At 44.7% G+C, this 25146-nt stretch overlaps 1 protein-coding gene across 1 annotated transcript in view; it reads right to left on the bottom strand.

Annotated features, from left to right (window-relative positions):
- Nucleotides 1-25146, bottom strand: part of AFF4 (ALF transcription elongation factor 4) — a 46342-nt gene that overhangs the window by 7834 nt on the left and 13362 nt on the right. The window contains exons 2-18 of the mRNA XM_056502033.1: nt 21675-21801; nt 19435-20217; nt 18095-18139; nt 17159-17245; nt 12415-12451; nt 10914-10962; nt 9818-9838; nt 9225-9279; nt 8251-8288; nt 7719-7881; nt 6390-7307; nt 4301-4389; nt 2578-2815; nt 1489-1586; nt 928-991; nt 666-802; nt 195-266 (exon numbers count right to left, since the gene is read on the bottom strand). Of these exons, the coding sequence (XP_056358008.1) occupies nt 195-266; nt 666-802; nt 928-991; nt 1489-1586; nt 2578-2815; nt 4301-4389; nt 6390-7307; nt 7719-7881; nt 8251-8288; nt 9225-9279; nt 9818-9838; nt 10914-10962; nt 12415-12451; nt 17159-17245; nt 18095-18139; nt 19435-20217; nt 21675-21797 (3017 nt within the window). The 5' untranslated portion in view covers nt 21798-21801. The remainder of the gene's footprint in view (nt 1-194; nt 267-665; nt 803-927; nt 992-1488; nt 1587-2577; nt 2816-4300; nt 4390-6389; nt 7308-7718; nt 7882-8250; nt 8289-9224; nt 9280-9817; nt 9839-10913; nt 10963-12414; nt 12452-17158; nt 17246-18094; nt 18140-19434; nt 20218-21674; nt 21802-25146) is intronic.

Raw genomic sequence — 25146 nt, 5'->3', positions numbered from 1 at the left:
GTTTCAAAGCCTTGGCCCCTGCTGGCAACATCCCCATTTACAGCAATCAGACACAGCTTAACTTTTGTGTACAGCCAAGTGGAAATCCCCAGTGTTTGGTCCAGGAACACCCTGAGCTCAGTGTAAGCAGCATTTTGTGTAGATTGCAGACGTGGAATGCACCAGGGCACTGCAGGAAGTCCCAGCACACTCACCAAAGCACTGCCAGCCTTTTGTCTGCAGCCGTCGCATCTGGGGCCAAGTAATTCTTCAGTTTCATAGTGTATCTGCAGAGAAAGCAGCAGATCAGCCCAAAACAAAAACTACCTTCATCTACCATGCACAAAACACTCATGTTCTCACAAATTTCCAGTTTCAGCTGGCTCCTCTGTTCTAGGAACATCTCTCAGCCCTGAATAAAGCATTGACTCAGCAGTGACCAGAATAATTCTGCTCCTCTTGGGTCACTCATTCTGGAGGGACTTGAAGCCTCAACAGAAACCACCTCATCCTTCCTGGAAATGCTTTAAACCCCAGCAACTGGAACAAACTGGTCACTGCTCCAGTGTTACTGGGAATGTCAACAGATCTCAAGAACTGGGGGCAAAACCTCTGTGCACCTGAAAGCTCTGAATCCCAGAGCTCCCCCCACCCACCTGCCCCTGCAGGAGCTCTGCAAAGCTTACTTGATTAATTCCACAGTTTCTGAATACATAGGGAACGGGGACTTGGATTCCTGAGCATTTTTCTCCAATGCATTCCCACACTCAATGAAGGACACGACAGCATCCAGGTAGTACACGGCCTTCTCGAACCTGTCCGACTGCAGGAGGGAGAACAGCTCAGAACACAGAGCACAGAAGTGCAAGGAAATCCCAGCACAGAAGGGCAGCAAACCAACCCCAGGATCAGGGGCACACACTGGGTGGCCACTGGAGATCCACTCACCAAAGCATCTGCATTATGTTTGAGCTTCTTTGCTTCCTGCAAATAATGATCAGCTGAGTAAGTCCTGCAAGAGAGGACATGGATTTAGGGACTGGAGCCACTCATTCACACAGCCTCTTGTAACTGGAGCTTCTTAATATTGCCACATTGCAGAGCTTTTCTGTTCTAACTCAAGCCATACCCCATAAACATAAAACTGTTTAAAGGAATCTGTTAGTTAACTGTATGATAAAAATGTTAAAAGTAGTTTCAAGTTCATTCTCTAGTTTCAGGTAATTCCAACAGTATTTCAACCAAGTTCTAAAGCAAAATGTTTGGAAACATAATTTCATCTGTAAAGTGATTTTAAAGAAGCTGACATCTGAATTGGCCCAACTGAAACCTCAAGTCTGCACAAGATGGTAAAATATTTGTTTAATTCTCTTTTCAAGGTATTTTCTGTGACAAAGGGCATGTGTGTACCATCTTTTGTGGAGCAGAACACCAGCTCTCCTCAGTGGGGAGCTGCCTGTGCTCGAGATCCAGAGACCCCAAGAGGGAAAGGGAATTTCCTGTCCTTACCTATCATCAAAAACAAGCTTTGCTCTCCTCGACTTCACACTTTCCGTGGCCTGAGCAGAGGCAGGAGGGCAGCTGGAGGAATTGTTCAGGATCTTTTCCTGGAAAAGAAACCCATGCCATGATTACAAGAAGAGCATTTGTTGTACAAATTCCCCCATGGCTGCCCCCATTCCATTCCATCCAGGAAGGACAGTGTGCAGGAGCCCTGGGAATAACTGGGTGCTCCCACAGGGCTGGGCTGGGGCTCCTGACTGCAGAGGGAAGGGAGCAGCCAAAGCTTTCCAGATACACCCAGGGCCAGGAAATCCCTCCCTCCATCTCCCCTGTCACTGTTTCTAAATCCTGTTTTTCTGCTCTAACAGAGATGAGGAGGATTTTGAGGATTTCTATCAACAAAATTCTGTGAATGCCTTTGCCTTGAAAAACCCACACAGGAGTAGTTACTCCTCTGAGAAAGACATGAGTAAGCACATCTGAAGTATAAAACAACAAGCAGATCACGAAAGAGCAGCTGGCTTGGGGACATTTATATTTTTAAATTCCATCACATGCATCTTCCCAACCTAAATCTCTTACAAACCATTTTCTGCACCATCTCCATAACCATGTTTTCTCCCCTCCAACCATGGAGAGCTCTGTAAATTGCTGAGCTGGAGTTGAAATAATCTTTCTACAATGTCATAAAATGAGAGCCAGAGCTTCCCATCCCAGCACTGAGCAGGGGCTGAGCTCCTGCTGTCCTTTGAAAGCAGGACAAATCCTGTGTCTGTTCTGAGGAGACAGGAGCAGCCTCCCAGCTCCATTTCCAGTGTGCACACAGCTTTCTAGGGAAGTTCTATTAACCACTTCAACAATGAACAGGCAGCAGCAGCCACCAGGGGATGACTAAACCCACTTCTCTATAAACACAGCAATTTGGCAGGATAAGCATTTGTATTCCATGATCTCTCCAAGCTGTCTTCTCATTTATGGCCTTCCAAAGGTCTTGAGCTCTATGACAGGAATGCACATCTCAAACTAATGATGTCTTAAACTGAACTGGAAATGGCTGCTTAGACCAAACTAAAAGGGACAGAACCAGCCCTTCACCTTGGCTTCCTTGGCACTGCTGGACCCCTTCCCCTCTGTCTTCTTCTGCTTGGAAGAGGAGCTGCTCTTGCTGCCACTGCTGCTCTCCTTGCCTGGGTTGCTGCTGGATTTTAGGGATGAGGACTGACTGACTGTTCTCTTCCTGGAGCCATGTTCCTGCTTGGACTCCTTCTGCAGGACTGGGGCAGCAGGGGAGGGCAGCAAATCCTTCTCTTTAACAGCACTTGGCTTTGAAGACCTGGAAAAGAGGAACAAATTCAGGGTTTGGGTTTCTTGCCTTAACAAACAAAACCAAAACCAAAACAAACAAAAACAACCCCAAGAACACAACACATAAAAGTCTGATTTTTAAATCTTAAACTAAACACCTTTTACCCACCCCCCAAGATTTTTCCTGTCAGCCCCAGCTTTGGAGAAAAGCAGAATAATCCTCTCAGTGAGCTGGTTTCTCCAAAGCCAGATCAAACTTGTTTTCACCATTTTATTTGTTCTGACCTGAAAACACAGGCAAAACCAGACAAGTTCTAACCATAAAACCACACCCCTGCACCAGCTGTGTACAAAAAGCTGCCCAAACCCTCCCAGCTGCAGCAGTGGGAGCCAGTGCCAGCGCCAGGCTGTCTGTGCACTGCAGCCAGCCAACAGCTGCAGGGAAAGATGCTCCAGACAAACCCTGGAAGGCAGGGAATGGGAAACTGCCCCAGCACAGCCTTTAGGACACTCTCACCTCACCTGGCTGCTGAGGATGCTGCTGGCTATTCCTGCCTTCCCACCATTATTATTTCTAGAAAATCATAGTCCCATTTAATTAAATGTCCTTCAGAGAACTGCACTGGTAATCAAGCAAACACCAGGAAAAAAATCAAATATCAGGTAAAAAAGTCAAATTAGAAGCGTATCCATTCATTCTACAGCTGTTCCCTAACAAACAGTAAGACACTGTTTAATTCAGAAGAGGCAAACTGCTGCAGTTTCTCACATCTTTGTAATTTAGCAATTACTCACTGGACAGGAATATTTTCCATGACACAATTATACCAGTTTTCAGTTGCTTGAACTGAAACAGAAGTTTCAAAATGCAGTGGAAAAAAACTTCATCTCTCCTGTGGATTAACACTGACCAAGAAATCAATCAAATAAAGACATAACAGGTGTTGCAAAAAGCATGTGGAATCCAGAAATAACATATCAAACAATGATGCTGATCTCCTAATTCTGTATTACTTTGCTTTGGTATCACTCACACTTTTCTTGAGCTAACAAATTAAGGAGATGAAAGGCTAAATCCATGGATCCAAAGCTCAATGCCATCAGCTTCCCAAAGAAAGCCAGTTCAGGAGTTTACACCCAGCTTAAAACTTACTAAACAGAGAATTACAAGATGGGGTTAATTTAAAAGCACAGATTTTGATTTCTAGACCAAACCCAAGCCCCACTGTGTATCAGAGAAAACCAGGAAGGAAATACCCCCTTCACAGGAGGGGTCAGCTCACTTTGTTAAGGAGCACCATTGTCCTTAGCCAGTGTTTTTGGGGATGGAAATCCTTTTCCACCAATTGCTTGTAGAAGCACTGAGGTAAATTTGTTTGAAGGGTAAGAAAAAATGAAGTTTTACCAATTATTTGAGGAAAACTTGGGGTGGGAGAGAGGAGAAAGGGGGAAGATGAGCACCATTCTCTCCATGGCCACCCTGAGCTCAGGGCAGGGAAGAGCAGATACTCACTCCCTGCTGCTGGAATTCTTGTGTCCTGAGGGAGCTTTTTCTTCCAGTTTCGTTTTCTTGCTTTCACTGGCTCTGTTTTCATCCTCGTTCTGAGCAAAGCAAATGAGAAAAACATCCAGCAAAGATCCACATTTACACATCACTGAGAGTGGCAGCATTTCACACTGAGACCTCACTCAGCAGCTGTTTCACAGTTAAACACAGACCCCAAAACCATGGCCCACAGCACCTCATCCTTAGCAAATCCTCACCAGATCCTGATACTGGAACAAAATGAAAACCCCAGTCTGGCCACTGAATTACAGCCTGATAAAAGCAGCAACAGCCAAGTTGTTAATTTCAGCACAGATAAATTATAACCATGAAATCTCAGCAAAATCTGCCAAGGGCTTTGGCAAGACCAGGAGAAGATTTGATATTGCAGGGTCTAAAGAGGTGTCTGATGAATGCCAGGAAAGAATAAAAATCTAATCAGTCTATTAAAGTCAGCTCAGAGATGTTGAAGACTAGGTATTTATATCAATTTAATCCTCAAGTCACAGGAGGGATCAATACAGTGAATAAGAGGGAAAATGGGGCCTTGCAGAATAAATCATCTGGTAACAAACCCCAGGTTGAAACACCAAAGGTTTTGGTTTTGTTACTGATGCTGCAATCTGAGAATTGTGATCAAGGAAACCCAGGAAATGCAGAAAATCAAGTGGTGTCACTTGGGTTTGGAGCACAAACTTAAAACTGCAAGGGTGGGCAAAGGGGTCCTGTCCTTGCCTCAGACAGGTTTCCATCCTCTCAGGAAGCACCAGAGTGATCTGAGTTAACATCAAACCACCACTTTTCCTGGGTAAAGCCTCAATTTAACTGGTCTCACCAAAGCTCTGTGGTTTGGATGGGAGGGCACAGATCTTTAATACTGTAATTCCAAATATGTGGTTAAAGGCAAAACTGGTCAGAGAGAGAGAAGCCAGGGAATTCAGCCCCACTGGAACATGTGAGTGCATTCCCAGGAACATCAGGACTTACACAGTAACACCTGCACAGAGGAATTGTTCACTGTACTGGGCAGTTATTCCCTTTTTACAAAAGCAGTTCACTTCTTCACTTCATTTCCTCAGCCAGAGAAAAGAGGAATCTTAGGAACAGTACAGGGTAAATCTGCAGTTACATGTCAGGGCTCCTGCATGACACAGACTTCAGCAAGTGATCAAGTTTACTTTGGTGTGACTGAAATGATCCATCTCCTCAAATGACTCTGGGAATGATCTCCCAGAATCCTGGGATTGCAGATGGCAACAGTCTCCAAGCCCTGTCAGATCCCTTTGAGATGGTAAAAGGAAAAGTTCAGAGTGACATCCAGAGCAGGGCAGGGATTTTTGAATGCCAGTCCCAGGGCCTCATAGCCCTGCACTCCTGGAGACCAGACTCCCAGGGATCCCATCTGACAGCCCCAGGTTTGCCCTTTGTACAGAGTGTCCCTGTGCTGAGCTTTCAAAAAGCAGTTTAAAATTACACCAGCATTGACTTCTCACATTCCCCCTCCAAGAGTAACCCTGCTATTCAGTTCCCCCAGACCCTTGCCTACTTTACTGCCCCCCAGCCACTCCTTTTCCTTCTAGCTGGAGAGATGAAATGCTTTTGGAAAAGATTCAGTATTATCATGGAGAGATCCCCCTGTCCCCAGTGAAGCAGCACCTGAGATGTTTTCTGCTGCTGCCATGCCCCTGCCCCATCCCTTATCCTGGCAATGGGCAATTCCATGGCTCAGGCAGCTGATCCAGCTGAAAATTGATTTTTGGGTTTTCTTCCCAGGTGGATTTCCCATTGGATCAGCTGCTTGAGCCAGGCTGCAGAGCACCAGGGCTGGTTCCAGGGAGGCAGGAGAGGAAGCAGAGCTCACAGATCTGTGACCTCCCTGAGCTCTGGCCCCAGGGCTGACACTGCTCCAGGTGTTTCTGTAAGTCTCCTGTAACAGCACAGGGATGATCCAGGAGTTCTGCAGCAGCAAAGCCACTGCTGCACAGCTCAGTCCCTAGCCTGAGGCCTCACCTGGGTTCTGGGGGCTGAGAGAGCAGGCTGTGCCCTGAGTGCTCACCTGTTTGTGTTTCCTCTTGCCTTTGGTGGAGCTCTTGTCCGAGGGCTGTTTCTGCGATTCCCGCCCGTGTTTCTCCGGAGCGCTCTTCTTCTCTGCCTTGGCAGCATCTGCCTCCTTGTAAGGCTTCCCTGGGATCCTGGATAAGAGGCTCAGGTCAATCTTCACAATGAGTGGGTACCTTTCATCAGGATCACTCAGTGGGGACAGAAGCTCTTTCTCTTCCATAGGAGAGAACATTCTTTGCCGAAAAAAGCTGTCATCCTCCTCCATGGAAGATTTAACAGGAGTCCTATTGCTCTCAGAGTATTTGGGTGTTTGGGAGGAAGGAGGCAGACTCTCATTTTCATCTGAATCAGAGGATGAGGTATCTGTTTCGATGAATTCCCTGGATTTCTGGGCAGATTTGCTTGAAGCCTTGTATTTCTTTTTCTCTGTTGTAGGTCGAGGGGAAGACTTGGGCTCCTTCTTTATATTGGGTTTCCTGGAGCCTTTGGTGGCTGCCTTGTGCCTGTTTGAAGGGATATTTGTTGCCATGTCTACTGGGGTTTCACTTTCTATTTTAAGACCTCCTCTGGGCTCTTCCACAGATGTCTTTTCTGCTTTCTTGGGCTGCTTTTTCCCTACAGTCCTCCTCTGAGTCGAGCTGTCGCTCTGGGCAGGTGATTTCTGCCTCCCACGACTGCTCTCTGAGCCCTTCTGGGTGGGTTTGGAATCTCTCCCTGGTGTAGAAGAAATGGAGTCCTTGGATCCACCTTGGTCAGTGTACCCACTCCCTGTACCCTGATCCCGTCCCTCTTTCTTGTAGCCTTGGGAAGAAGGGATATTGCTGTCCACGGAAGAAGCTGGTGACACTTTATGGGAATTCACTTTATTTAACCAGTTATCCAGCTGCCACTTGTTTGTGGGTGGTGGCTCTGGCTAAAAACAAAGTAAAAAAACCAGAGTTAGATAAAATATTTCCCATTTCTTTCATCTTTTCCATGTACCAAAGTACAAGATACACCCAAAACTTGAGATAAATAAATGAAATATAGGCCCAAATAACACAAATATTCCCTTTGTCTGCTACCAACAGGCAATATTTGATGTCATGGCTTTTTAGGGTTCTGATACCATATCTAACTCTGCTCTCCAACAGACAACTGGTGGTAAAAACCACCTCAAATCAAACATCAAATGTGGGCTCAGCTAGAGAAGTGTCACATCCACCACAGGAACTGCAGCCTGACAGCGAGCCCATGCTGCTCTGTCTGTTCTAGACCAAAGTGAGAATTTACTGAAGCTTTGTGCTGTGAGAAGGCAGATCTGGAGGCTGCCCTGCAGCCCTACCTCGGGGGATGCACTCTGGGAGGGCTCGTTGGCCTCGCTGTCGCTGGAGCTGCTCTCGCTCTCCGAGTCGGAGCCCGAGCTGCTCTCGGAGCCGCTGTGGCTGCTCGAGTCATCCCTGGAGTTTTCTGCTCCTTCACTGTTGTGCTGGGAAGGCTCAGAATTACTGCAACAAAAATGGAGGGAAACCAAGCATTATCCCAGGCACAAGCACAGCCTTCAAATCCTTTTGTTAGAAGAAACAAAATAGAACGTTTTAATCAACATTCAGGAGAAAATTCAGCAGAAGTGAACACAGCTCAGCCTGGAAACAAACCTTTGGGTGTTGCCCCTTCCCAAAGTGCTCAGTCTCATTTGCAGGAAGTATTCAATATTATATTTATTGTTATTTAATCACTGACTGCATTCTAATCACCTCTTTTTATACAAGCCAAAGGACAAAGATGAATTTTGGAAAGCAGAGCAAGGCAGGAGTGCTGACTGGGCTGAACATCCCCATGTGCTGCCTATGCTGCAATCCCCCAGGAATTCCTACCTTCCAGGTGTGCTCCTTGGCACTGTCTTATCACAGTCCTGCAATTAAAAAAAACAGCATGAAGCTTCTAGAAGCTATTTTAGGCATGTAGATACAATTAAGTTGCAAAACATTGGTTTAGGGCCTTTAATTTTTTTAAAATTCATTATTTGCATTAGTTTATCTGCATTTTCCTTATACAGAAAGAGAAGCAGAGTTATTTTCTCCAAGTTTTCAGCACAAGTCTCTATATTCTGACTGCAGTTGTGAGAGTTCCCATTTCTACCACTAATTAATACCCTGTTTCCACCTTTTTGAATCAGATGACTCAGCATTTCACAATGATGTTCCCAGAGATGCCCAGGGTAAGGGGAGTTCACCAACTCCAAGTTTTCCACTTGAAGAAAATCAAGTACCAGAACTGGAACAGGAATAAAAGAAACCCCAGAGCAGTGGGGGTTACTGGGCAGCACAAACACACATTTTATTTTTATTTAGCATGTTAAGTGCCAGTCTGGCAGAAGCTGCACAAAGTTAATCCTGAGAGGAGTAAAAAAAAAGAGACTTTTTGATAAATATAAAGGTGCAGCTGTACCCCAGGGATACACACAGCCCCTTGTCACTCCAGACATCCCAGGGCACCAATGCACACAGATGTTCACACAAGAGCTCTGTAGCTGGGATGGCAGAGCACAAAGGGATTAATCTTTAATTAGGAGTCATTACATAAGTTTTAAAGTGCACCACTGTAATTTGATGTTTAGAGAAGGCCCATGTGAAATCAGTTAATAAGATTTTCTAGATAAAAGCAAACTGTTTCCACAAAACACAAAATTTCAATCTGTTTGCACAAAATTTTCCCTAAGATGACATTTAGGAATAACATCCCATGAGATTTTAATTTCACAGATCTGCTGCTGGGCCACTGATCCCTGCCCAGGGCTGCCCCATGGATGAGTGCAGTGGTTTTTTGGGAAGCCATTTAAGGAACATACCTGCTCTCCATCGCTGTCTTCACTACTGCTAAGTTTTAAGTCATCTTTCAGCATACTAAGGGAAAAGGGAGAAAGTGAGACAAGTTTTTCCAAGCACTTTAATTACTGCCAAAGCATTCTGCTAGATTTCAACATGGCACTGTTTATGCTGCAGAGGCTGTGTGGGTGAGACACCAGACACCACTCACACATTTCATGGTTAAGAATGGTGAGTTGAGTCATTCTTCAGAGAAGAATGAGGATTCAGGTACTTTGGCTCCTGAGTCCATTCTGTTAAATTTAGAAAGGAAATCTGACACAATTTACTGGTGTGGGATGAGGTAACTTGTGTATGTTCCACTTCTTACACACAATTGTAAGAATTGTGTTTGAAATGGAGGAAAGAAAGGCAACTCCAGTGGCTGCTTCCTGTCTCGTGGCTCAGTGCAACTGTCCTAAGCCATCATTAATTACTATTATTCAAAGCCATAATTACTTCTGGTAGTCACACACACAGAGTTTCACACACTGAGAATACATGAGCACAATGAAAACACACAGCAGGGCCTTTGTGATTATTGGAAACATTTGATTAGAAAAATAAAACATCTTACTCTGTCTGGTTTGATTCACATCTGTGGAGAGAAAATGACAAAGAATTAAAAGCCTGACTCTCCCGAGTTTCACAGTGAGCTGCTCTACTGATGGTCTGAACAGGAACATCAGCTTCTAGGAGCTCACTCCTGGTCACTGCTATCATTTTACAAATGGTGCATTTATCTCCTTTTTTCTTTACCAGATCATAATCACTTAAAATAATTAAATCTTTAAAGTTGTATTGCCACAGTAAACATCATTTAAAATTTGCTCCCCTGCATCCCAGCTCAGCAGGTGTCCAGTGCTGCCTCTTGTTCCCACTCCCAGCTCTGGCAATAGCACAGTTCCCTGATTTGGGACACTGATTGTGGGTTTGTATGCATGGAAGGGGATTTCTTTTGTTTTATTTTTCTCATGGGTCAGGTGCTTTTTCATCTTGCCAATTCTGTGGCAGAAGCACCAGGCTGCATCCTGTGAGTGCATCCCAACAAAAGTTACTGAGGAATGTTTCTAACCCAGTCAGCTTGCAGAGTCCACAGCTTTCATTAACACACAATCAGCTGGTAAATACATTTTTTTGGCCATATTTATTTGGAAACCATCTTTTAACTGCATATCATTGATTTTTAAGTCTGAGAAAGTTGGACTACAGCCATGCAGAACATTCCAGTTGTCTCTGAGCTTTCCTGTGTTGCTGGGTCTGTGTGCAAAATGTTTGTCAGGGACTTCAAGGCTGAGCAGAACAAACCTCACAAGATCCCAGACTCAGTTTTCTGTCTCCTCCAAACCAAAACCTTTCCTCATCCTGAACTTGTGTAACCTCCAGCTGCCAGCTCTGCAAGGCAGGTCCCATCCCACACTGATGTCCTTTCTGATTCCCAAGCCAACTCCAAGGTCCAAACTCCTGCTCCTCTCCTGGCAGCAGAAAAGCAGCTTGGGGTGCTTTTCACTCATTCCAGTGAGCAGTATTTGGTTTATTTGGGATATGATTCCTCTTCCTGCCAGCCAAGGAGAAGGATGCTGGAGTGTCACTCACATTCTACTAAACACTATTTCCTAAATCTCTTAAAATCCAATAATTGTTTGTGAAATGTTTTCTCAGCAGCCACTTACGATTTGGATTGATGACCATTGGATGTTTTGGATGAGGGATTGTATCGTTCTAGGAGGAGAAAAGAAGAAAAGCACAGCTGAAAACTCAGCCACAGCAGAAGTCACCCCAAAGCTGCCACAAGGATGCAGTGATAAGGCCCTGTGAGGGGACAGGAGGGAGCAGCACCCAGGTGACACCAGGTACAACCTCCCCCAGGGCAGGGGGAGGGAGGAATGCAGAGGCAAACACCAAATACAGCAAATAATTTACCAAGAAAACTGAGAAAATCATTTAAATCATTGCTGTGTAAACCAACACACACTTAATTTGTTATTAATGATGTGGAAAACTGTTCTGCTCCTACCCAGATGAAACTCCTGCTTTTTCCATGCAGGATATGGGATACAGACCCATCTGCTGAGCTCTGACTGCTCCAGCACCCCCACACAGCTTCTGATGGATGAGAACCTCCATACCCCAAAATCCAACTCACACACTAATAGTGACAGGAACACACCCTGAGAAAATCTGCTCCTAGTTTGGGGGTCCTTCCCTTCCCTTTTCTTTAATCCTGCTAAATAACTGAGTGCAGCTCAACAAAAGCAAGAACTGAGGCTGATAAAAGCTCTCCAGAAAAGCCAAACAGGCACAGGAACCTGGCTCTGTGTTTCATTAACCTTGGCTCTTCTTTTCCACACCTAAAGATCAGCTGCTCCTATAACGTGAGCCCACAGTTTAGCATCATGGAATTAAGCTTGAATTTGTTTCCTTAATTCCCCACTGTATCAGATGTTCAGATTAAGCTGCTTGTGAATATCTAAGAATAAACCATTCTTCTTTTACTATTTAAGCTGTTTAATCACTTCAAGAGGGAGTGGAAGGACTTTTGGAAGGTAACAGCACAAATTTAATTCAATTTTACCTGGTATTTACCTGAGTTTAGTGTTCATTTCAATAACATTCAAAATGACAGTTAAAAGAAATAAAACCTACTTTTCTTTTTTCCAAAAAAGTGCAAGAAACTCATGGATAATAGCATGTGATAGAAGTTCTTGACCAGTTCTCTCTCTTGACTTTAAAATGTTGAAGTAAAAAAAATGCCATGTGCTTTTTCTACTGAAATAAAAGCAAAAGCACTCTTTTGATTTCTAAGATGTCCCCAAGCAGGGAGTTGGGTTTTTAAAGGTGGTTTGGTTCAGTACTTAGTTATTTTCAAATCAATCAACCATAGAGGCATTTTGTAAAGAATTGGATCAATCAAAAGATATATTTTCCCTCAAACACACCACACACTTCCACTCCACTCAGTGATAACTTTCAAGACCTGAACAAGAAATGCTAAATGAAAATCAAGCAACTGTTTGAACAGCTTAAAAACCTGAGAAAGCAGAGAAAATTTGAAGTTAGACTCCATCCTGTGAGCAGTCTGGAAAACCTCATTTCCTAAAAACCCTGACATCTTGAGAATACTGAATGACAACAAAAACATTCAACACATTCCAGGAAGTTTCATGTACTCACTCTGTTCTCCAGTGCCAAAACTGGACTGCTGAGACTCCTGGGGGAATAAAAGACCACAAGTGGGTTTTTTGCAGTGGGAATCTTAAGGTACCAAAAAGCAGGCTGTAAGGAAGATATTCTTTCTACCTAATGGATCACACTTAATCTCTGGAGAAGGGGAAAAAATAACAACAAGCAAGAAAAAGGGATTCTTTCTCTGGGACCAGGGGCAGCCCAGGTGAGATCTTCACACTCCTCTTCCTCACCCACCTCCTTCCCAAGGGCACATCAGGGCTGAAAGTCCCAAATCCCTGTGTGACTTCCCTAAATCCCCTCCCCCTCTGTGTTTAGGATGGAGAGGAACTGCTCAGGATGTTTGTTTATGCTCCTTATACACACACAAATTTTGCTGCTGTTTGAAGTGTTTTCCTTCCAACTCTTTTCTCCTCATTTTCCTTCTCCAGGCACACACAGAAATGGGAACAGGGAAAATGTCTCAAGAAAAAATATTCCTCAGCCACAAAGGAGCCTTAGGGACAAGGAGAGGTTTCATTTGATCAGCTCTGCACACTCTGCCCCAAAAGCTCCACGTGGGTCCCTGGTAAACCCAGCCTGGGTGGGGAGCTCAGCATTCCAGCCTGGATCTGCCACACCTGGCAGAAAAGGCAATAAAATAGTGTTAGAGACTCACAGGGTGGGCTGGGCTGGAAGGGAGCTCATGGCAGGGACCCTCCCACTGTCCCACTGCTCCAGCCCCATCCAGCCTGGCCTGGGCACTGCAGGGATCCAGGGGCAGCCACAGCTGCTCTGGGCACCCTCACAGGAAGAATTCCTGCCCAATATCCTATAAAACCAGCCAGGAGAGAGGAAGCCTGACAAATTTTAGCATCTGTATCCTCCTCAGTATTCCCATTTCAGAAACTCCAATTCTGACTTCCAAGACACAGCAGATTATGAATTTTTTTGAAATCCTAAACCATTGTTTTAACAAATACACAGAGGCTCCTGAGCCACTGCAAACTCCCTTCCAGGCTCGAGTGCCTTGTTAAAATAGGACCTTCCTGACCTCATTTCAAAATGAGGACAACTGATGGCCTCAGAAAAATAAATCAAGTCCAGTATTTTCAATTTCTAGTTCTATACAAACGTTTTACTTACATGCTCTGGCAATGGCAAAGCAGAACTACAGTTCAACAATGAATTCCATTTTTCCTGGTACACCTGTGACCTGGTTTTCCCTCACAACAAGCCAGTGCCAGGCAGTGGTTACAGAGGCAATTCACAGAATGAAGTTTTTAAGCACACAAAAGCTTTACACAGCAAAGCACCCTTGAGATGTTTCCAATTTCCCTCAGCTTCATATTTCAAAAATGGAACAATGCGCTGAACAAGAATTTGGTGGATGGAGGATTTCATAAGGAGCTTTCCTTGGGAGGTGTTTCAAATACCTCTGATCTCTACTAACTGAAAGGAAGGGACAATAAAAACAATAATAAAAAAATCAGAAAGAATTCAAGAGCAAAGCAAAGATGGAGAGAAGTCTTGTGAACAGCCACACTTCCTTCAAAATAAATCCATTTCTTATCACTTGCACAGTGGGAGGAGGCAGCTCTGAATCCCTGGTTACTTTTTGCCACTGGCAGCCCAGCCAAGCCAACAAACTGAGAGAAAAAGGAAATAAAGACCACAAACTCCACATTCCCAAAGCCACAGCACTGGGGGAGCACAGGATGGGAACTGCACCCCTTCCAGCAGCACAGGGATTGGGAATTCTGCACAACACCCCTGCCTAATTCCCCACTTGAGTCAACTTCCTATTGCACAGGCAAAGCACTGGCTCTCAGCTAAGTGCACTTTAATGAGGTGTTAGGGTTCAATGTGCAACTTTTTCCAACTCCCTTGCCATCTACTGGATACATATTTCTTTAAGAAACTCAGAGACTAAAAAAAAAAAAAAATAAGCTCTACTTTCAACTCCCAGGTTATTTAGAGCAGCAGCTTCTAAAGGTCTGCTTCAGAAAGAAACTGCAAACAACTGAAAGGAAGGAAACCCTTTAAAGCAAAATATAATGGACTGAGGTTACACAGGGAAGACACTGGAGCAGGAAACAAAAACTTTGACAAAAAACCTGGAGAGAGGAATTGTCCAGCTGGGCTGGATTCCCATCCCACAGCCCTGGCTGGGGGGGACAGGGCCCATTCCCAGTTAACACCTGGAACCAGAGGTCAGATCTTATCTGCACTTCTCAGGAGGAGGTTTGTGCACCCAGCAGGGCAGGGATGGCTGAGGGGTCCTGCTGAGCAGCAAGAGCCACCTCTGCAGAGCTACAGCCTCCCCTGGAACCCAACCTGCCCTCCCAGCCAGCAGCTGGGCTGCTCAGTGCATTTCACAATCATTTCTGCAGTGTCTGACTGTGAGCCCATGGATAAAATTATAGAGTGTTAGGTCACAGGATAACATTTTTTATCAAGACACAGGAATCTGCATTTTTCCATAGCATCCATAAAACTCTCCCTGACCTATTTTCATGGAGTTTTCTCTTCTGATCCAAAGACTTCCTGGGAACTATTAGATATATTTATAGTAATCAGAGAGGCCCCAGTCAGGAGGTTGGGTTCCTTGGAGTTACTCACTCCCTACACACAGGGAAAGTGATCCCATCCCAGGAGCCTGACAAATAAAATCAAGTGTTCCACCAAGGGCAGCTTCACTTTATGTGAGCAGGAAGAACACACTGAGCTCTGCCCACAAGGGCAATGCTGTGAAACTCTTCAGCAGATGACTGGCAATAAATAATAATAAATAATAATAAATGGAGCACAGTATTAAAGAGAAGGAGCTTTCCTCCAGCAGAACTGCTTGATTAAAGTAAACCACTGTTGTGTTTTGTTTGCTGGATTCTGCTCTGGGCCCAGACTGCACAGGCCTATGGCTCACTAACTCCCTGGAATTCTGCAGAGCTGCTGCTGCCAAGAATGACAGAGGGGAGAAGGCAGAGGAAATTATAGGCTTTGGATGCAGAGAGAGAATTTGACAGAGTTCCGTGGCTAAGATGTGCAGCCACAAAATAAAAAAGCTGGCAAAAAGTCAAACGACTCAGAGCAGCCATAAATGGAATTTTTTGCAAACTGGGTGAAGAGACACAATCCAGGTTGAGAGGCTCAAAAAGCCCCACAAGCCATGGTTTTTGTTCAAACATTACCAGAGCTGAGCAGTGTCACGTGGCCTCTGTGCCACAGCCACATGGAATTCTGCACACCTTCCTCTTCCCAAACTCAAATGCCAGAGAAACTAAAACCAAGCAGCCCCACAGCCAAGTGTACTCCAAATGCAAAGGGAAAAAATCTCCCTAAAGGTTCAGGAGTGAGTACTCAAAGCAGTGCAATAAGGACCTTTGTTGAAGAGGAAAGGTGTGGAATTTCTTTCCTTATAAGAAAAGGTAAGAATTATTTCCAGGATGACAGTTTTATGTAACACACAAATAAACCCTGACTAAAAGCAATATTTGCAAGATTAATATTGATCTAATGCTAGGAAAACAGAAAACAGGATTTATTTCTAGGTATGCCTTCCAAAGTAAAGCTGAGAACTGAATGGTAAATTCTGCATTTTTTTGGTACTGAAGAGAAGCAAAATGCAGTGAGGCAGGGACAGGTCACAGAGAGCAGGAGTGCTCCTGGCTCTGGGATATCCAGCCAGGATGAGAACCTGAGAACCTGAACTTGGACCAGCCTGGGGAAGGTTTGTGGATTTGCCCTTGCATCAGGGACTGGAACCTTGGGCTGAAGGAAGGTCATGTCAAAGTGTTCACATAAAAGGAGGGGATCAGAGAGATGACAGCAGAAACCTCAGTGAGAAAATCTTCTTAAAATGATTCCCTCAGATGTTCTGTTTTGGGGAGCAATTTGGATCAAACAGGAAATTAAGAGCAATTAAGTGGTGTCTAGCAGCTGGTCAGAGAGAGCATGGGCTGGATTATAACATAGGTAACTTTGAAAAGACAAACAGTGCAATTTCTTCACTCTGAAGCTCTGCCAAGTTTGGGGTGGAGCACCCCAATTCATCCCAGAGAGATGAGCCTGGAAAAAAAAATCAGGCTGTTGAGCTGAATCTTTTACTGGTAATCAGCAGGTCCAGGAAGCAGACCATGAATTCCTGGGTGAGTCAGCTCCCCATGCTGGGTTTTACCCACAGCTGCCTCCCCTGGGCTCCCAGCATCCTGCAGAGCTGCTCTTCAAGGCAAACAATTCCCAGTGCCAGTGTGCCCTGGAACCCTGGAGCTGCCAGGCCCAGCCTCAGGGGAGGCAGAGAATTCCTTCCTCAGAGGTGTCAGCTCCAGCAGCTCCCCTGGACACGTGCCCTGTGCTGCCAACAGCAGCAGAGGTGGATTTCTCTGGAATTAATTGCTTAAACCCTTCAGCAGTATTTAAGAGCACAGGAGGCTGGGAAGAGGATCTTTTGGAACAAGTGATTTCTTCAGCAAAACATGTGATTCTTAAACTGATATCATTTTTTGTAATTGAAAATGCAAAAAAAAGGTAAGTAGCATTATAGATAATTTTGTAGACTGCATGTGCAAAGCAGAGGAAAACCAAGGAAAATTTTAGTAAGGCTGCTGCTGACAGATGATGTGAAGGAAAATAAAGAGAGACAAAGCACTGCAACAAACCATATCATATAGAAATGAGTGTGGGAGGTCCAAAATCCTGATCTTTAGCAGGAGTTACTTTTTCAACAGCATCCACTGTTTGATTCAGCACTGACCTTTGTTGGAAAGGGGAATTTGGAGGGTTCAGTTTTGCAGGGGGTGTGGATGGCAGTCAGTGGAGGAGGCCAGGAGTGGGTCATCTCCTAAAACACAACCAAAAGGAAAGTTATGAACAAAATAAATCAGATTTCAACTTGCAATCTGGATTCTCTCAATTCTTAGTTCATTGCTCACCCTTCACTAAGCTTTATATTCAAATCTTAATTTCCCAAATGTGCAACAAAGATTTTGCATGTAAACCTGAATGATAAATTGCTACTCATGAGAAGAGAGAGTTATGACATAATAACAAGGCATAAATCAATCAACTTGGTTGGCCTGAAGATAAATTGCAGAGCAAGTCAGTCTGATCCTTTCAGTGTGTGTGGGAAGAAGAATCCCAGGGAAGGGAAGCCTGTACTGTTTGGGAAAAGGGGGAAATCAAATGCCTGCAGCTGGAAATTGCCTCCTATTGTCCCAGAGCATCTCCAAGGCCCTGTGCAGTGCTGAAGGTCACAGGAAATAATAAACCATGGAAATGCTCCAGAGGGACCTGATGATCCTTTTGTGAGAGCAGACATAGGACAGAGGATCACAGGAGGGGTAAAAGGACTTGGGAAAACATCCCAGGTAGGAGAAAGGGAAAGTGCTGCCATGGGGCAGCAAAGCATTTACTATAATCTAAAATGTCAGGGTTAAAATCTGTATTTTGGTGGAAGCAGTGTAGTTCTGGTTATCAGGGAGCAGGAATGCAGTGAGAACCTCCAGGAGATGATGTGCACACCACCACACCCAGTGCCCAGCTCTGCTCCCAGTTTGGCCCAGTCTCCCTGTGCTGGGGGACCCCTCCTGTAACCACCTGCACTTGGACACTGAGAACTGCAGAGTCCTTTCCCTCCTTGGGAACTGTTGTATTTTCAACAAAGTTGGGAACAAGAACACTGAGAACTTACTTTGAGGATTTCATCCACACAGCTCACCTCACCAGAGGCTGATGCCTACAAAGCAAAACTCAAAATTAACATCTCCCAAATTTTCCAAGGGCTACAAACAGTTAAAAACAAACTTCAATCCTTATTGTGACTCATATGGACTCCACATAGACACAAACAGCCCTTGCTAACTCTTTTCATCAATTTTAATATCAGATAGATCCATGTTTTTATGGCATGAGTCACAGTTATGAAAAGCAAATACATGACATCACAGAAAACTGTGATAATAATCTCTCACTTTTCACTTGACAGTTAAAGTGATCACAGGCAGTCAGTGATATTAAAAACTTGTAGAGAGGGGAAAGAGAATCACAACTTTCATTCATTTCCTGGAAGCAGCCCCAGGATTGTATCTGAATTCAAGTGCAGGACCATGAATGCACAGGAATGACAAACTGCATCCCAAGTAAAACACTCATCACAGAGGGATCCCAAAAACAGCAATAATTACCAAACCATGAATCTTCTGCATCCCTGGTTGCCACAAGCAGAAAGGAGCAAAGCTACTACAGGATTCACTGCATCAGCATTGATGTGGCAGGTGTTCAGAAATAAAATAACTTCTGATTTCCTTACCTGTGTGCTGGATCTTACTTTGCTATCTGATGCAATCCCAGGAAAAAGGGCTTTTCTCTGGCTACCATGATTCAAGCAGTCAGACAGGAGATGAAATGAGACTTTGTTAGTAGGAAAGGCTCTCCTTGTAAGTGAGCTGGAGTCAGAGTCTGTGTCTTAATGATTTGGGAATTACCAAACTCCTCAAAGTTGTTAACCCAATAGTATTTTATATGCAGCACAACTGATAAAAGTTCTGCACCCTGTTCAATTTGGTGTGAAGGTATAATAATCACATCTAGTAATTGCTACTCACTTCAAAAGAAAATCTGATACAGGAAGATTGTATCAACAGCCCTAAGTCAATTCAGCTCCAAGGAACAACAATGGATTTGCCCAGCTTGTCAAAATATTTGTGGATATCCTACAATTTCCCTAACTCCTGACTAGAGAAATACTCCGTGAAAATTGGCCTCTTGGGGTTAAGTAAACCTTTCTGAATGTCTCAGCCTTTATTTAATAAAAATCCCAGTATCAACACTGAAGAAGCAGAAGACAAAAATAATGACTTCTCCATACTCCCCATTGAAAACACAGCTTGGTGAAGGAGCTTTGAGTAACAAAAACACAGTGTTTACTGAAAACTCCACTTGGGTTAGGCAAACTGGGATTCTGGAGACGCTGGAAAATCCCAACCCAAGTAGATTTACATTAAAGAAGGCAGAACACAGCCAGCAACTTACATCCAGTGGCTGAGAAGGGATTTTCAGCTTGGTGAGGTGCGCTTTGCTGCTGGGTTTCAGCTCGTTGACGCCGCCGCCGTGGCTCTGGCTGCTGTAGTGTTCCGAGGATAGCTTTGGTTCCATGGACTCCTGCCCATCCATCGGCCTGACGTAGGCAGTGGGTTTCTGTAACATGGAGCTGGACTTGGACATGAGCGAGGGGGGGAAGGACTGGCTGGAGTGCTGCCCGCTGGCGAAGGAGGGCACGCGCGAGGGTGAGTCCCAGCTGGGCTCGGGGTCCCGGGGCGACTTGGAGCGCTGGTGCTCCTTGCCGTGGTGCTCGGAGCCGTGGGCTCGGGCGTGCCCGGAGCCGAGGGAGGGCACGGCTGGCGGCTTCCCGGGGCTGCCCGAGCGGCCCTTGGAGTGCTCCGAGCCGTGCTGGCCCTTCTTCCTTCCGCCGCCGCCGTACGAGTCGCGCTCGTGCCGGGTCCCCGCGGCGCCGCCGCCCCCCGAGCGCTGCCCGTGCCCCCCCAGCCCCGCCGAGCGCTTCTGGGACTGGGCCGAGGTGCTGGGGGCCGGCCCCACCGGGGTCCATTTGCTGCTCTGGTGGGAGCCCGCGCCGTGCCGCTGCTCCCCGAAGAAACCGGGCGAGGGCTTCTCATCGGGAGCGGCGGCAACCGGAACCGAGGCCTTGGGAATGGCGACGATCTTCTGCAGCGGCCGCTCCCCGATCAGATCCGTCATCTCGTCATAGTTCCCCAGCATGCTCTGGATGCGGCTGGACAGCTTGTCTTCTTTGCTGGTCTGGCATGAGAAACCACAAAAATCGGGAATTAGAACCAATCACAACTTTGTGTGCAGTTAAATATCTGATAACTGCAGCGCTGCACCTGAATTTCAGCTAGAATACACCTTTCCTTGCCAGCGTTTCCAATTCTGAATTTTAGTTCTTGAAACAGCAATTTGACTGCCTAAAACATACTAAAAATATGGAATAATACCTATTTCACTCCCTAAAACATATCTAAAAGATGGAATAGTACCTATTTCACTCCCTAAAAGATGGAATAATACCTATTAAACTCCCTAAAACATATTTAAAAGATGGAATGATACCTATTAAACTCCCTAAAACATACTAAAAATTCAGCAGCAGGAACAGCTGAACCAGCAATAAAATAATGCACTGCTGAGCAAGATGCAAGTTCCAAAGCTGCAGATGCCTCCTGTCACCTTACAGACTGTAATTTCTCTAATGCAGAATGCACCAGTCCTAAAAGGTTTTAATTAGCAGTAAAATAAAATCAACTTAACCTCACCCCCGTAAGTCATTTTTAATTGGTATTTATATTGGCACAATGGTCGTTGCACACAGTTAAAAGGGTTCTTTCTTCTATAACCATGTTGTTTTCCAAATCTGGGATCCTGGATCATTCCCCCATGCATGCCAACCAGCTCCAGTTCATTTCATACATGTGCAATTTGGTTATCGAGCACAAGAAAGGGATGGGAGGACAGGAATAAAAAAACCACCAGGTATTTCTCAACCTTCCTCCTGCAGGAAGTCAGTTTTCAGTCATGTCTGACTTCTTGCAAACCAGCTGAAATTGCAAGAAGGGTTCACTTTCAAAGTGAGTTTTGAACTACGTAATTAACATATTAAATAATATTTTATTAGTTATTCCAGAATTAGGTTATTTTTTCCAGTTCTGTTCAGCAAAGCAACCTGGAAGGAAACCCAGCACAGGCTGAAAGCTTTGTAAGACCATAAACAGAATTAACTCCTTCAAAACAAACTAAAATATCAGATACAAACTACTAGAGCACTAGTTAGAGCTGATAATTCTGTCCTATCAAACATCCCAGCATTTAAATTAACCTCCTATTTAAACATTCTCTTCCTGAACTTAGTCAGGTCTGGATTATGTTGATGAAAGATTAGAAAGTTTAGCAATAGGCTAAAGCACCCCAAAAATGGCAATTTGGCATCACACAATGGACAGCTTCATTGTTTTGAGTCACTGTATAGAAGGCAAAGGAAGGTTTTATTTTCCTTTTTCTCACTCCCTATAAAGGTTCCTCCCCTTCCCAAGCACTATAAATCTGCCAGTGGAGCTGTGACTGTCCAGCTTTATTTTCAAGCCCTGCTTAAACAACTGGTTGCTATAAGAGCTTTCGATCTAACAAGAAAAGATAAAAACATTAATTTGCACATGATTTCTGTAAGAAAAGCTGCATTTTTCTGAGGTGCAGGAACTCACCACTTTGTATGGTTCAGCAAAGAGAGGAGAGTTGGGTGGGAAGGCTTCGTCACCCTGCTGAATTTCTTGATTTCGCCTTTCCCTTTCTTTCATACGCAGCACATTCCGGTCTTCACGGTTCATGTTGCTACGAGCAAAAAGATCAGTCCTGATCACAGAGGGAAGCAGGAGGGATGAGAGGGCCCAGGGGAAGGATGAGAGAGCCCAAAGGAGGGATCTGAGTGCCCCAAGCAGCCTCTGGCTCTTTTTGGCCAAGGAATGATCTCTGTTAAGAACCCTGTGAGGGCCACAATTCCTCAAATCTGCCCAATTTCAGCCCCCTCCACAGAGCTGTAACCCCCAACCCACAGCTGGCTTCTAACAGGGAAACTTTATGCAGCAATAAAAAAAAAAAAAAAAAAATCAAATTGAAGAAAATCCACCAAGTCCTCAGGCAAGTAACTATTTCAAACCACTTCACCCGCTCGACTCATCTCGGCTCCAGCCCACGCCAAACATCTCCCATTCATTTCTAAAATACCTTTTCTCCCCCACATCCCCCAGATGTTCTGCCATCCCCCCACCCATACAGTCCTTGACTTCTCCTGTAGATTAGGGCTATTTTTGGTGCTGACATACCTTTTTTTGGCACCCATTCTCCAACATATTCTAACCTCAAGCTTTGATGTGGTTTCCAGGTCTCTCTCCCTCCCTGATTCCCAAAAGGCATTTCAACTCAAAGCAGTAATTTCAGGGAAGCTCTGGCAATAATGCACCTTTTGCCTTGGACCATATCCTCCTACTGCAAAAATGCAGGTTAAAAACCTGCCAATCCCCCTTCTCAACAAACTTTCCTTTGCAGTTGTGTTAACTTGTGTTTGCTGCTTGTGTTAACAGAAATACATCAAATTCTTGCAAAACACACACAGAAGCTGAAAAATATTCCCTCTGACCTTGACACAGCATTGGGACATAAAGAAGTAAACAAAATGAGATGATAAAGAAGGTAAAGGATGATAAAGGATGATAAAGGATTAACTCCTTTAACACCAAACCCCAGAATGGTTTGGGTTGGGAGGGGCCTCAAAGCCCATCCAGTGCCAGCCCTGCCATGGCAGGGACACCTCCCACTGCTCCAAACCCATCCAGCCTGGCCTTGGGCACTTCCAGGGATCCAGGGGCAGCCACAATAAGTGCTAAACTCTGCAGCAAGAGATTCAGAAATGCTCTTTACTGATCTGCACAGAGTACAGTAGGTACATCCAGGAAAGAAACTGATGTTCCACCACATCAATTGCAGTCTAAAATGAAAATGTAGCTGCTTAGAAAATCATTATTTCATGTCTTTAGACAGCTGTCTGATTATTAAAATAATAAATTACTTGCTAGAGCATGACTGAAAGCTGTGCAAACCACCTATTGCATTCTCAACAAGAAAACTACAACCCATCACTTGGTTTTTAAAACACAAGTCTTTTCACCTCAGTAATATTTTAGCCTCTTACATTTCTTCCCCATTTGGCTCCACTGTGTCTATTGCTCTGAAAGCAGTGAAATCTCAGAGGCTAAAGCAGGCTAAACCCAGGCTGTAAGTTGAGATCTTTGATGCTTTCTAAGGCACCAGGTTTGTTGGATTTCCCTGCCTTGCAGATAAGATACAAGCACTGGCATAACCCAACTCTGTGCTGATACCAAACCCATGATACAATTTACATTTTATGTGAAAAATCACATTTTTCTCCAGTTCTCCTGTAACCTGCTGAACTCATGTAACCACAGGCCAGGAGAGGGACCTGTGCTCTGGAATGTGGCCAGCAAACTCCTGGCATCATTCTGGCATTGATGACAAACTTGTTTTAGAAGTCTGAGACTTAAAAAGCTCATTCTTGAGATTGCAGCCCAATTTGCTACATATGTAGGATTTCAACAGAGATAAATATCAGATTTAATTATAGACACTGATCAGTTAAAGCCAAGTGGAACAGTCTGAGTCCATGGCATTTACTGTTAAAGGCAAATTTTGAGGCAGGGAATAGGAATGCTCTGGTTCTGGCTGGTTCATTCCCACCAATACACTAAAATCAGGAATTATATACAGCTATATAGCCAGAATATTATAAGCTTAACAAAGATTTTTACATCTGTGTTTTCCAAATAGAGGGTTAAATATTTACAAAGAGCTTTGCTATTTTTCACAGAGATATGCATCATCTTTTAAAATTGCATCAACATTTCCTATAACTCTTAGAGCTGAAGAAAAACTATCATTTGTACCAACACTGTCACACAAAAGGAACATTACAGCAAAGATTCACTTGAGATCTGAGCTGGTGCAAACCCAGAGCTGATCCGGCTGTGCCTGCCCAGGTCAATGTAAAATTAGTCACCAGAAAGACACCAGCTAATGACACTTTTAACCACTCCTCTGCAGCCTTTTGTAATACAGTGAAAGATAAACATCCTCATGGGAGTCACCTTGACTGTATGGGGATTTAGTTCAGGGTTTTTTGAACTCTTTTACATTTTTTTATTAGAGCAAATAGTTTGACTGTGATACAAGTTAGACTTGTTGCTATCTCAACATCCAATCTCCACACAGAGCTATTTTAGGTGCCTATAATGTGTACAAGGCCATTAAAATCACACCAGCATTAAATGTGTAAATAGAGGAAGTTCGTGGGGCTTCCTTAGCTCTGCACTTCAGACAACTTCCCACTCAAAGCCACATCTTCCACAGCCACGAGCCACAGAAGGGAAATGTTCCCATGCTCAGGAAAAGCAAGGAGAGGCTCTTTGAAAGGCAGATAACAATGTCTGCTGATCAGCATTAACTCCAGCAGGTAGGAAACTGCAGCAGCTCAGTTTCCAGACCACTTCAGGTTGTAACAAACCTTTAATACCCACTACAATATACTGCTCCCACCACTCCTAGCCCATCCTCTGGGAACAAGGACTGCACCTCTGCTCCCTCCCTGCACAGGCCTGGAAGTGGAAGATAAAGAAGCTGTTGCCTTGTACCTGATGCTACCAGGAGGATCCTGCTAAAATTCCCCTTTTCCCAGGTAGCCTGAGTGAAAAGGTGAAGGAGGAGCAGAGCCAGGCTGAGAGAGCCACAACAATGTCCCTGCAGCAAGGGCCAAGGTCAGCTTAGCTTCCACATCTGGGAAAAGAGAAGTTCAAAAACTCAAAAAAATCAGAAAACAGGCCTAAAGCAGAGCAGAGTATTTCCATTTTTAGGAACTTGAACTCTACACAGTTTGAGTCACTCCTCCTGCAGTGTGTCCCACTGTACTTTGAACACTGCCTGTGTTTGAGATTTCCCTGCACAACCAACCCTTCACATCTCACACCTCGGCTCCAGCTCAACAGGAAGAGTTGAAAGCAAGCAGGAAATGCAGCAGGGAATGCACAGAAACTCCTGCCCAGCCTCACCCTGTATGGATTCCTGAACCACCATTCCCTGCTGCTCCAGGCACACTGAGCACATCAGTGC

The sequence above is a fragment of the Oenanthe melanoleuca genome, chromosome 13 (assembly GCF_029582105.1).
Source record: "Oenanthe melanoleuca isolate GR-GAL-2019-014 chromosome 13, OMel1.0, whole genome shotgun sequence".
NCBI classification, from domain to species: Eukaryota; Metazoa; Chordata; class Aves; order Passeriformes; family Muscicapidae; genus Oenanthe; species Oenanthe melanoleuca.
The sequence above is the reverse complement of the archived record's forward strand: the minus strand, read 5'-3'. Positions and strand labels throughout refer to the sequence as shown.